Source organism: Lissotriton helveticus, chromosome 5_1, assembly GCF_964261635.1.
Source record: "Lissotriton helveticus chromosome 5_1, aLisHel1.1, whole genome shotgun sequence".
NCBI lineage: Eukaryota > Metazoa > Chordata > Amphibia > Caudata > Salamandridae > Lissotriton > Lissotriton helveticus.
In genome coordinates this window covers 2,006,230,192-2,006,243,049 of record NC_136065.1, presented here as the reverse complement: position 1 = coordinate 2,006,243,049, position 12,858 = coordinate 2,006,230,192, and the positions used below count along the sequence as shown (strand labels likewise).

The 12,858-nt window shown below is 47.9% G+C and overlaps 1 protein-coding gene across 2 annotated transcripts in view; it reads right to left on the bottom strand.

The window, feature by feature from the left end:
• LOC144756167 (E3 ubiquitin-protein ligase TRIM39-like) overlaps positions 1-5,381 on the bottom strand; it is a 408,111-nt gene extending 402,730 nt beyond the window's left edge. The window contains exon 1 of one of the 2 annotated variants that reach the window (XM_078645748.1): positions 4,505-5,381. In XM_078645748.1, the coding sequence (XP_078501874.1) occupies positions 4,505-4,918 (414 nt within the window). In that variant the 5' untranslated portion in view covers positions 4,919-5,381. The remainder of the gene's footprint in view (positions 1-4,504) is intronic. The other variant, XM_078645747.1, reaches the window with a different exon arrangement.
• Positions 5,382-12,858: the final 7,477 nt, after the last annotated feature.

The window sequence follows — 12,858 nt, the reverse complement described above, 5'->3', positions numbered from 1 at the left end:
CGGGAACCTGGACATAATATAATAACACCACCAATCAAAAAGCCACTATGCAATAGCACAATGAAGCATTCAATTCGTATTCCTAAAAGTACAGTCTTTTTTCAGCGACATAATCTTTGTGATTTATGGCTCTAATGCACACAACATCCAAACCTAATATTATTATTCTAGCCCTCAGAATGACTGGCTATGATAAAGTGTCAAAGCGGCCTCAGTGTCGCATTGTATATTTTGGTCTAAGAACCCCTTTCCTCCACCATCAAAAGAATGCCAGCATCAACATATCCGTGACTTTAGCACACATCCCTAGAACACATTATGTAACTCCAAATGCTATATTTCTAATGCGTTGCATAAGGTATTACTTTTTGCTCTACCGTGAGTATGGCTCATTTGAAAAAACTCTGTAGTTTTTCTTTTGTATCTAGGTTACTTTATATGTATAGTGTAGGGCAATTGTCCACAGCAGGTCCCTAAAGCACTAGTCTATATTCTCAAAAGTATTATGTTAAATACTATAAATAAGCTAACAAGTTTAGCAGGTTGAAAATACAAAAATAACGTATTTGCAGCAGTGATTTTAAATTAAGCATACTAACTATATGCAGTGCAGTGAAAAACATACCAATCCAGACAAACATTCCTGCAGGGTACAGGGTCATATTAAACGAATTATCCAAGAGTGCATAGATGATTGAAAGGCAGGGTGAAGAGCTTAAAGAAAGGATAGTTGGATGAGTGAAATGGCGAATGGATGGATGGATGAATGGACGGATGAGAGATTGGCTGAATGGATGGATGAGTAGGTGAAAGGATGGCTGGATGGGTGAAAGTGTAAATGGTTAATTGGATGAGTGAATGGATGGATGGGTGGACGTGTGGATGGATGAATGAAAGGATGGATGGTGTAAAAGGATGAATGGAGGGATGGATGAGTGAAATGATGGATGGAAGGATAGCCGATGGATAGGTTTGGAAATGGTTAAATAGATTTGGATATGGATTGGCACATAGACGGAAGGATAGAATGAATGATGGAAGACTGAATGATGGATGAAAGAAAAATGGATGTCACACCCCCAGGCTTCAAATGCTCCTTCTGCATGCCAAAAAGCAAAGTAATTCTTTGTACGGTGCTGTGGTACCACAAGAGATGTGATGTTGTTGTGCCGCTGGGTGGCGCTGCTCCCCTGTCACCGGGAAGCAGTGCAATCAGCCTTCCACTTGCCCCGAGGCCATGAGAAATGCATGAGGGCACAGCTCCCTGCAGCCCTTCTGCGGGGAAAGGTGGGCAAGACAACATAACCTACACTTGCAGACAACAGCACCGACGTGACTCGAGTCCCTTCCACCACAATTGCCCCGGTGGCCACGCCCACGCTACACATTTATGAGTCAATGTCTCTATATAACGTGTGTGTGTCATGGAATGCACACCAACACCCTGCCGAACATACTTTGGATAGCTCTATAAAAAAAAAAAAATACACATGAGAGAGGGTCTATGTGAAGATGAGGAGCACCATTGAGGGTGGTAGCAAACCTGGACTGGCCGTATCCGGTATTGGGTGTTTCCCTGGGAGGCTGGTAGGTTGGGCAGGCAGTTTTGTTTCTGGGGGCTGGCACTGCAAAGTTCCTTGTAAGTCCAGCATTTTCAGGCAACAATAAAAGTGTCACAATAACTCTGGTGACTAATGTGCCCACTGGAGAGAGATGGGAGTTTTGTTTAATGGCAGTTTTTAATCATCTAAGGTAGCACAGAGGGTTAATATGGCTGCTGCAAAGAATGTGTACAATGCACATCAAAGAACAGTATTTTATGTGCAGAGCTTAGTGGGATAGTGCTTTTGTCACTGAGATTCTTTTGTTACTGTGCAGTTCATAAGTTACATATGTAATCTAGCACAGAGAGCTATGAACTGCCATCAAAGAGTTGCATGCAAGCTGTATGGTGCAGGGTACAAAGTTATGTTTTTTTCCTGTTTTTCATTATCCTGATGTTGCTAAAAAGGGTTTGTTTGGCAACAGATAAGTTCTTATCATTAAAGTCAACGTTAACTACTGAGTTATGTTCTGGATCCTGAGTTTGGGCTTCTTCAGACGAAGCACATTTACAAAATACATACCAGTATAGGTGACGTGCATCCTACACCTTGTAGTCTCCATTGGATTATATAACATTTTCAATACAATGATTTACACATGTATGATTCATTGTCTCTGCATGAGTGTGCAATGTAAAGTGGTCTGACACCCTACACTGGTATGAGAGGCACTTTAAAACAAATGAAACACATGTGAGAGAGGCACTGTAGGTGATAGTGAGGAAATCATTGAAGAGCCCCATCAAAGATTGTCGTATTATGGTGAAAGGTAAAGTCATCATTTACTATGCTTTTGAAGTCAATACAATCTATACTACTATTATAAAGGAAGAACTTTGAGGCTTTGAGGCGGGTAGACTCGGAAACCACAGCGCCAATCCACACATCCGATACATCGTTGTAATCCTCAGGGTGTGCAGATGGACATAGGCTATATAAAGTTAAAAAATACGTTATATTAAAAAAATTAACATTATAAAAAAAGTAGTCCCCTCGAAGTAGCGCCGGCCGCGACCTGCGTGCTGACGTCAGGAGCGCGGGGAGGTGCGGTGTCCAGGAGCGCGAGGAGGAGCGGCGGACATGGCGGGGGGAGGAGCGGTGATGAGCGGCGGACATGGCGCGGGGGAGGAGGGGAGGAGCAGCGGACTGGCGGAAGGAGCGGTGACCAGCAGCGAGGAGCGGTGAAATGAGGAGCCGTGGCTAAGGTAAGGCTCCGGGGGACAATGACGGGCAGGCGGGGGTCGGGGCAGGCGGGGGACGGGGACTTACACCAAAACAGGAGGAGGAGCGGTGAACTGAGGAGCGGCGGCTGAGGTAAGGCTCCGGGGGACAATGTCGGGCAGGCGGGGGTCGGGGCTGGCGGGGGACGGGGAGTTACACCAAAACAGGAGGAGGAGCGGTGAACTGAGGAGCCGCGGCTGAGGTAAGGCTCCGGGGGACAATGTCGGGCAGGCGGGGGTCGGGGCTGGCGGGGGATGGGGACTTACACCAAAACAGAAGGATAGAATTTAGATCGACTGAGGTAAGGCTCCGGGGGACAATGTCGGGCCAGGCGAGGGGTCGGGACAGGCGGGGGACGGGGAGTTACAACAAAACAGAAGGGTACAATTTACATCGGCTGAGGAAAGGCTCCAGGGGACAATGTCGGGGCAGGTTGGGGTTGGGGCAGGCGGAATACGGGGACTTACAGCATCTGCCATGGAGATTTATGCAGAGCGCCTCAACACTGGGCCTTTGTGACATCCGGGGGACAATGTCGGGGCAGGCGGGGGTTGGGGCAGGCTGGGGGGACGGAGCGGCCGGGGGCCCGGGCTGCTGGGCAATGTCGGAGCAGGCGGGAGTCGGGAAAGCCTGATTGCTCCCGGACAAGGTCGGGCCGGGCTGCTAGTTGAATATAGAATGAAAAGACATTGTAGAATGCACCATCTTTTCACAAATTTTCTAGGGGGTGCAAAAACAAAGGCTGTATGTAAGCTTTAATTTTGTTTGTAAAACACAACTTCTAAATATCTACAAATGAACTGTGCAAATGTTTCAAAACATATCAACGTTTCTGAAAACAAGAATGGACCACTTGTTTGTCATTCAGAAGTTTGCTGGAAACAGGATCGAAACAATCAAGACACTTTAATTGATGATGTTCAAATGATACAAATTTGCCAAAACCACATTTCCAGACATTAGTATTTATGCGCTGTATAGTTTTAGCAATAAAACTGAATGTTGGCATTTTGCTTCCATTCAATAGAAAATGTTATGTGTGTAACAATCTGACCTACAATAATGCCTCAACAACGTATACAGTTTCTAGTCTGTAGCACACTTCTATGCATCAATGAATCTGCAGTATACAGCTCACAGAAATTAAACCGCCCAAGCAGTATACTATTTCCCATATACAGGTAAAATAAGGAGGGCTGATATATGGCTAGCCAGGGCATGATATAGCAATGTCAACTCCTATCTAACCGTTCTAGCCCACAATAATACCATAACGCTCAGCAGTGTGCAGCCAACTATAGCGCACGCAGGCTGGTTAATTACTCCTTTTTCCTGCTTCAAGCTCTTACCCTCACACAAGACCTGTCCGCTATGGGTCTTATCCATCACTCAGTACTGTACCGGTCCCTGTGCAAGTCATCACCAGCTCAACAGGCATGGAATACCTGAAGCCATCCGACACATAAAGCTGGCCACTCGGAGGACTGCACTCTAGACCAGCACTGCAGGTCCCATTTAAGCAACATCCCATGTGGGACGCTTTAAATCTCACAATGGCGCTGATGTTTCTGTAAAACTGACCTTTTGTTGCTAGGTTTTGATTTTTACAATCACCGTCCTGAATTTGCACCATTGTCAGTTGGTCACCCTATTCCCCACCTCTATAGCAGCACACATACCTTGTGCTCCTGGGCAGCCTCTCGAATGGGGAGCATCTTGTGAGTCTTATGGTCACGTGACATGCTGCAGACCACACAGATGGGCTCCTGGTCATCTTCACAGAACAGTTTCAGTTTCTCTTCGTGTTCTCTGCACAGATTCTTCTCCTCGGTGGTCGCACTCGGTACCTGAAGCTGTTTAAGGATTTCCACCACGTTCGCCAGGTGCCTGTTGGGCCGGAGGGTTTTGTTCTGAGAGATTTCTCTGCACTGGGGACACGGGAAGTCTGTCTGCAGCCCCTCCCAGCACCGAGTGATACAGGACAGACAGAAAGTGTGTCCACACTTCACAACCACGGGGTCTGTGAAATATTCCAGGCATATGGAGCACATGGTCTCTTCCTTCAAGCTCTGGACAGGAGCTGCTGCAGCCATGTTCTTACCGGAGAGGAAGAGGTGAAGTTATGTTTCGTTTCTCCCAGTTTGTGAAGTGGGAGTGTCTGCCTCTCCTGCCGTAGACGCCTCCCACCTCACTAGCTGCTACACAAATGCACACAGCTGCCCGTACATGAGTGTCTGCAGCTCAGAGGGGAGTGTCCGTGGATGAGCTGAGATCGAGTGCAGCAGAGCTGGTGTCGGTCTCTCACCTGACACTGTTTGCAGCAGAGCAGGGGCATTCTGCATCTAAGCTGGGAATGAACGAATCTGCACTCGAGGTGTCTGTCTGCAGATGGCCCTAGGGTCCTTGAACCTGTATTGGAGGTGCCCGCACCTGGGAGTGTCGAGGTCTGTGCTGTGAGTGAAAGGGAATGGACAACATTTATGAAACGTAATGTTCACCGAAGAGGGCACCTTGGTACTAGAAAAACTAATAATTTAACAGAAGACTGAGGCGTCATGAGGACTGAGCAAGTGCAGCAGATCAAGGAGCGTCTGCCTGTGCGCCGGGAGTGTCTCAATGTTTGCTGTGAGCGCCACCGTCATGAGGCCTGCACCAGGTCTGATTAGTGACACCTTTTTACAGTGTTGGCTTTTTACTGGACTGTACCCTGGGATTGAATGGTAAAAGCAAAACTACAAGTCCCAGAATGCACACCACAGTAAGCCAGAAAGTCAGGATTGGCTGAAAGTGCCATGGTTGTCATGGGGTCTCCTCTCGGCTCTGGTTCACAGCACCTGACCCCGTACTATTGAGTGTCTTAATCTTGGGTGTCAGTGTGGGCAGAGTGAGCTGGGAGCCTCTGCACTGCCATAGCAGTGTCTGCCACTGAGATGGGAGGTGTATCTGGGAGTATGGACCGCTTACCTGGCTGTGTCTGCAACTTGAACATGGGAAACTAATGAAGCACTGGCAGTGCCAATAGGTCCGTTAGGCCTATAACTGATGCTTCCATTCACAAAGACACTCCTCCATTAAAATACACTAAGTCACTCGAGCATGTATTCATCCACCTATTGCCTCATTCTTGCATTCACACACTTGCCCATCAGCAACAGCACTTACAAACATCATTTAATCAACAGGCCTGGTTTTCTGGGCTGCTGGTTTGTTGGCAGTTTGAGAGTGATTTTGGTAGTGTCAGCCAGCTAATCTGTGAGGGCTGTGAGAGTGCTCCCACTACGGCGTGACTCCAAGTCTCAGGATCTTTAGACCGCTACCCTGTGAGGGGTGTGAGAGTGCTGCCATTACGGTGTGACTCCAAGTCTGAGGAGTGTTAGACCGCTACCCTATGAGGGGTGTGAGAGTGCTGTCAGTATTGTGACATTTTGACACAGTTGTCATGGCTAAGAAGGGAGCTAAGGGCTACCACTTGCATCGCAGCGTGTCTACTCCATTCTCGGCGATGGTAACCAGCCAGCACCCACCAGGGGAAAGCCACATGTGCCACCACCAAAACAGTATATCACATGCACCCGGGACAGTAAACTACTGGGCTCACTCCAGAGGAGAGCGCGCTATGTCCAAAGAACAATAAGGTGACTGGATCAATAAGTCTGCATGCTTGAGTGCATGACAGCAATGCTACATGGCACTGGAAGTGCAGCAGCTCCTCGTCCGATTTATCAGCATCTTCTGTGGCAACTGCGAGTCTTGCTCTACCTCCCACAAGAATCTCAAATCTTAGCATTCATTTTTGCGACACCAGTATCAATCAATCAGGATTTATAAAGCGTGGCTAGTCAACCGACAGGGTATACAGGCGCTTGCAGGCCCCGGAGACTTATTCAAACAGCCAGGTCTTGAGGGCCTTTCGGTATTCCGGAAGTGAGGTGATGGTCTGGAGGTGCGTGGGGAGGGTGTTCCTGGTCTTTACTGCAATGTGGGAGAAGGAGCGTCCTCCACTTCTGCTCGGTAGATGCGGGGAGTATGGACAAGTGAAAGGGAGGTGGAGTGGAGTCTTCTCAATGATTAGTGGAAGTTCAGGCGGTGGCTAATATCGGCAGGTCCTTGGGTGTGTAGAGCCTTATGTACATGGGTCAGCAGTTTGAATTGGCAGCTCTTCTGTAAGAGGAGCCAGTGAAGTTTCCTGAAGTGGGTTGGGATGGGAGTTCATCAGGTAAGGACGAGAGGAGTCTGGTTGCGGCGTTCTGTAATGTATGAAGTCTCTGTAGAAGGTGTGAGGTGATTCCTACATAGAGGAGCATAAATGTCCTACTAGCCTTGTACCATGCTTCGGAACAATAGCACAAACCCAAGAAGATGCACTGATCAGATCTGACCTGACCTACCTCTGAAAAGGTGAAGTCAGGCATTTACAAGGGTGATTGAATTGGCAGTGGTAAAAAGGCTGTCATGAGGGATTAGAAGTGTATACCTCCTTTAGTGCTGAGAAAGTAGCATGTGAGGCAAGGCCATAATGGACATTTAAGTATCGAGAAAAGCTGTGAAGAAACTGTTCTGGTGGACTGGATTCAATACAACCAGTATAGGATGGCAGACACATCTTTGAAAACTCCCAAACTACCTATGTGCGAGTGTATGGTCACTGATAACCCTTGGAATCAGTGGCTATTGACATTATGGGACCAGCTGTGGTTTCAGAAATGGATGTGCAGCTGTTATTGGCACATTTCCTTTTTTTTGCCTGTCTTCTAAATTGTGCGAGTGCTATTACTGATTCGGTTATAAGCTTCTTATATGAGGTATTTTTACAAATAAAGTGTTGCTTACATGACAATGATGTTCAATGTTCTTCACCTAAGGTGAAAGCCTATTTGGTAGCTGTGGACAAGCAGTCAAAGGCTCCCTCAGAGGGAAGTGTAGATACAGGGAAGTGAACACAACTTATAACTCAAAGTGCACAAAGTACGAACAATAAATCAATGTCAAGTCAAATACTTGCTTTTTTTTTTTTTTTATTTCTGAAATTCTTTATTGTATATAGAAAAATATAATTTTACATACATGGAAGAGGCTTATACATGAGTGGAAAGAAGAAAAGAGAGAAAAGAAGAGAGAGGGGGGGGGGGGGGCATTCCATACTCTTGAGATCATTCGCCAGTTCGTGGTCTCATAGTCCCAAAGTCTCATAGTCTGGTAGTCCATATTGCGCCCATTGGTGTTCCTTGGCGTTTGTTGCCAGGCGGCTTGCTCCCCGCGCCACCCCGGGGGACAGTAGAGAGAAGTCTAGGTTATAGGTTATAGGTTGAGTAGGAGATGTGCTCGGTGCTCTGTTGGCACTAGCCTATTTCGGCCCGTGACCCCAGATGTTCATGGCGGCTTGTGTGATGATGACAGGTAGTGATCTAAGGATCCCCACATGGTCGACTGTTTGTGCGTCTTCGGTGTGTGTTTTGCTGTTATGTTGTCCGCCCCCCTCAGGAACGTGACCCAGTTGAGCCACGCCTGTGGAGCCGCCTTTGATGTGTCCTTCCAGTTAGTTAGGACGACTTTGACTGCGGCTGTCAGCATGAGATCTATGAGGTCCCGGTCCTCCGTCTTAGTGATTGCCTGGGACGTGAACCCTAGCGCTAGGCCTGTGAGGTCTGTTTGTATGTCTGTGCCTGTGATCTCGTGGATAAGTGTTCTGATCTTCCCCCAGAAGTCCTTGATTTTTGGGCATTTTAGTAAAAGGTGTTCTAAGTCTCCCCTTTCTTTATCACAGTTCCAGCACACGTCGCTGTCTCTAATGCCTACGGTGGCTAATCGGGCTGGTGTCCAGTATGCCTTGTGTATCAGCCAGAATTTTGTCTGGTTCAGCGTGGCCGTTACTTTTTTCCGACTGGTGGACCTCCATAGCTCTGCTCTGGCTTCCTCACTGAGTGCTTGACCTGCTGCCTCCCCCCAGAAGTTCATGACCTTGTCATTGAGTCTGGTGTGTTTGGGGCTTAGGATCTTGTAAAGGTGTGCTACCTGGTGTCCCAGTGTGTTCAGACTGTTAGCCAGCTGTATTATCGAGGGTGTCTGGGTGTTGAGGTTTGCCTTCCTTATTGCGACCTTTATCTTCAGGAAGTTGTATAGTTCTACGCTCTCTAGGTTGTACTCTCCTTTCAGGGTGTCGAACGTTACGTCGGCGCCCTTTTTCTTAAGGTCACTGGCTGTGGATATCCCTTGACTGTACCAGTCATGCATGTCTAGGACCTTACCCCTGTATTTTAGGGATGGGTTATGCCAGATTGATTCAAAAGGTCCTCTTTTGATGCTCGTATTTAGCAGTTTGTCAATCTTAAGCAGAGCTCGTTTTGTGTTTCTGAGTATCGGGTTGTCTTTTATTGCCGGGTGTTTGGTGGCCGTAAGGAGGGTGATGGGTTTCATACCGTTTAGCAACCCTTGTTCTAATGTTAACCATGCCGGGGTGTAGTCCTGTCTTGGGTCTAGCCAGTGCAATCCCTGTCTAGCTAGACACGCCTCGTGGAATCGCTTGAAGTTTGTTATGTTTAGCCCCCCCTGTTCTTTTGATAATCTAAGTTTTTGCATACTTATTCTGGCCCTGTTCCCTCTGCATAGGAAATCGTTCAGTATCTTGTCTATCTTTTTGTGGAAGTCCTCTGTGTTGGTGAGGGGTAGCATGGCTAGCATATAGTTGACCATTGGTGTGATCATCATTTTTATTGTCTCCACCCTCCCCCACCATGTTGTGAACTTGGGCGACCACCCGTCTACCTTGGCCTTAATTTTCTGGATTATAACCTGTTCATTATGTTCTAGTGTCGTGCTCAAGTTCCTCTCGAAGAGGATACCCAGGTACTTAATAGGTTTATTTTGCCACGCTAGACCTGATGTGCCGAGTACTGTCCTTGTTGTGTGGATGTTGAGGGGCTTGCATTCTGATTTGTCCTTGTTGAGTTTGTACCCTGAAACCTGGGCGTACCTCTCAATTGTGTCTGTCAGTGCCTTGATGGATCTCTCTGGGTCCTCTGTCATTATTAGCACATCATCTGCGTACGCCGCCAGTTTAAAGTTTTCCCCTCCTATTGGCACCCCCGCTATATCTTCGTTAGTTCGTATCATTGTTAGGAGCGGTTCTATTGCTAGTAGGAAGAGGCCGGGTGAGAGAGGGCAGCCCTGTCGTGTGCCTCTGCCTAAGTTTAGTATGTTTGAGGTGCCTCCGTTCACAACCACTCGCGCTTTGGGGCTGTTGTAAAGCGCCATCACCATTCTCCTGTAGTTGGGTCCTAGCCCGAACTTCCCCATGCAGTGATCCAGGTAGGGCCATGAGACTCTGTCGAACGCTTTTTCGGCGTCTAGGGCTATCATGACGGCCGCTTTGCTGCTCTGGGCCGAGTGGTTGATTATATGGCATAGTAGTCTGGTGTTGTCATGGGACATGCGGTTTTTGAGGTATCCTACCTGGGAGTTGTGTATGAGTTTAGGTAGGTAGGCGTTAAGTCTATTGGCTAGTATCTTCGCGTATATCTTGCAGTCTACATTTATGAGTGAGATCGGCCTGAAGTTCTTCGCCTCTGTCATGTCTTTCCCTTCCTTTGGTATGACTATTATATTTGCCTCAGCCATTGATGGGGTCATGCGTCCTTTGAGGACGCACTCCTCGAATACCTGTTTCAGAGTGGGTTGGAGTGTTGTCAGGTGTTGTTTATAGAACCCAGCTGTGAATCCGTCCGGCCCTGGAGCCTTGTTCTCTTTGAGGCCGACCGTGGCCTTCTTTATCTCATACTCTGTGACCGTGAGCTCTAGGATGTCTCGTTCTCTGTCTGTTAGTGTGGGTGTAGCTATGCTTTTGAGCAGTTCCTCGCCCCCATCTTCCTTTAGCGTGTCATCTTTTGTGTATAGACCCTCATAGAAGTCCCTGAATACCTCGAGGATGTCCTTATTGGCAGTCTGGGCTTTGTTGTGCTTGTCCTTGATTGCCCCAATTGTGTGCTGTTTTTGTTTCCCTTTCAGGTAGGTTGCTAGGTTTTTCCCCGCTTTGTTGGCGGTGCAAAGGTTGATTGACTTGTATTTGTTGATCCAGGTCCCTGCTCTTTCGCTCAGTATCCTGTTGAGCTCATACTTCCGTTTGGTTAGCTCTGTGAGTGTGTTATTGTCTTCCAGGCTGGCTATGTGGCTGTTCTCTAGTGTTTTGATTTCTTTCTCTAGGTCTGCGATCCTGTTGTTCCTTGCTTTGTTCATTTTCCCTTTTATTGTCATTACTACCCCCCGTATGGTTGCTTTAAGAGCATCCCATAGTACCTCTCTAGGCGTCTCTGGTGTGTCGTTGATTGTCAGGTATTCTCGGATTGCTGTGTCTATCTCTGCCTTCGCTCCTGTGTGTTGGAGGAGGCCGTCATCAAAACGCCACCTGCGTGTTGGCTTCTCGTTGTGTCTGCCTGATAGTGATAGGCTTATATGTGCGTGATCTGATATCGTCCTGGGTCCTATCTCTGTGTGGTCTATAAGGTGTGTGTGTGTGTTCCTGACATCAGTATGTAGTCTATCCGACTGTAGGAGTTGTGGGGGTTGGAGTAGAACGTGTATTCCCTGGCGTCCGGGTTGCTTAGGCGCCACGGATCCTTCAGGCTCAGTTTCGTGCACAGGTTCCTGAGAATGTTAGGGCTAGCGGTTGTGTGGCGTCTACAGGGGTGCTTGTCTATAGCTGGGTCCAGGACTTGGTTGAAATCCCCTGCAACGATCAATAGATCTTCCATTGGTAAGTTGTGTAGCTGGGCACCTATCCCCTCCCAAAACTGTTTGTCTTCACTGTTAGGGCCGTAAATGTTTGCGACGTGGTAGGTCTCTCCTGCTCGCTTGAGGCTGGTCACTAGTGTTCTGCCCTGGGTGTCAGCTTGGTAGCTAGTGAGAGACAGGTTCGAATTCTTGCTGATTAGTGTTATTACCCCATTCTTCTTGTTCTGGGCCGGCGATCCCACCACCTCCTCTATCCAGTTAGCTCTTAATCGCAAGATGTCTGCCTCTTCTAGTCTGGTCTCTTGTAGCACATAAATGTCGCTTTTAAGTTTCCTTAGGTGGTCAAGCACCTTCCTTCTTTTAACAGGGCTATTTAGCCCTTTGACATTTAGGGAGACTATTTTGATATCTGACCCTATGCTACTCTGCCCGTTATGTGTCATTAATGCTGGTTTGTGTTCGCTGTGCTGGTGGGCTTTCCTTAGGATCGTTTGCTTCTCTAGCCATGTGCCTATTTATGTGTTCCTGTTTCCTTTTGCTCCTACTTGGTGCTGGTGTGAAAGAGAAATAAAAGATGCAAGAGATGCAGAGAAAGAAAAGATAGTCAGTAAGCCCATGTACAAAACCTCCCCCCCCCCATTTCCCCTCCTCCCCCCTCCCCACTCTCGCCTTCCCACCCCCCGCCCTCCCTTACTTGCAAAAAGGGTGTGCGACGACAAAGTTCCTCTGCCCGCATCATCCCTGAGGTAGAGTTGGTTATATCTTCGGCAGTTGTGTTCTTCCATGTTCGGGTCTCTTTTATGTCCTTTAGCCCTTCATTCTCTCAGTCTCTCTCTGTATCCTGGGCCTATCCTACATTTCCATTTGCTGTATATACGCTGTTCTGTGCATCTTGTCGGTCCTCACTGTTCGCCTCTTTACTCTAATTGTTCGTTTAGCGGCGACGCGCTCCTCTTTGCTGCCCCTGGGCTTTTGTTCTCTTCCATGTCCTCCACTGCTGGACCTTGCAGATATCGTTTTAGGGCCTCCGGGCATTCAAAAAACATCGTCTTCCATTTGTCTGTCACCTTGAATTTCGTCGGGCTGACAAAGCTGAACGTGGCTCCTCTTCTTCGCAGGGTGTCTCTTTGCGCCAGGAAGCCTTTCCCTAGTTCCACTGTCGGTTTCGAATAGTCTTGGGTCAGTACTATCTTGCTGCCAGCCCATGTTAGATTCTGATTTTTCCTGGCGAAGGCAAAAATGGCCTCTGTCTGATTAAGTCTCAGCGGGTTGCAAATTATCGCTCTTGGGCCTCTACCTGTGGCTGGTT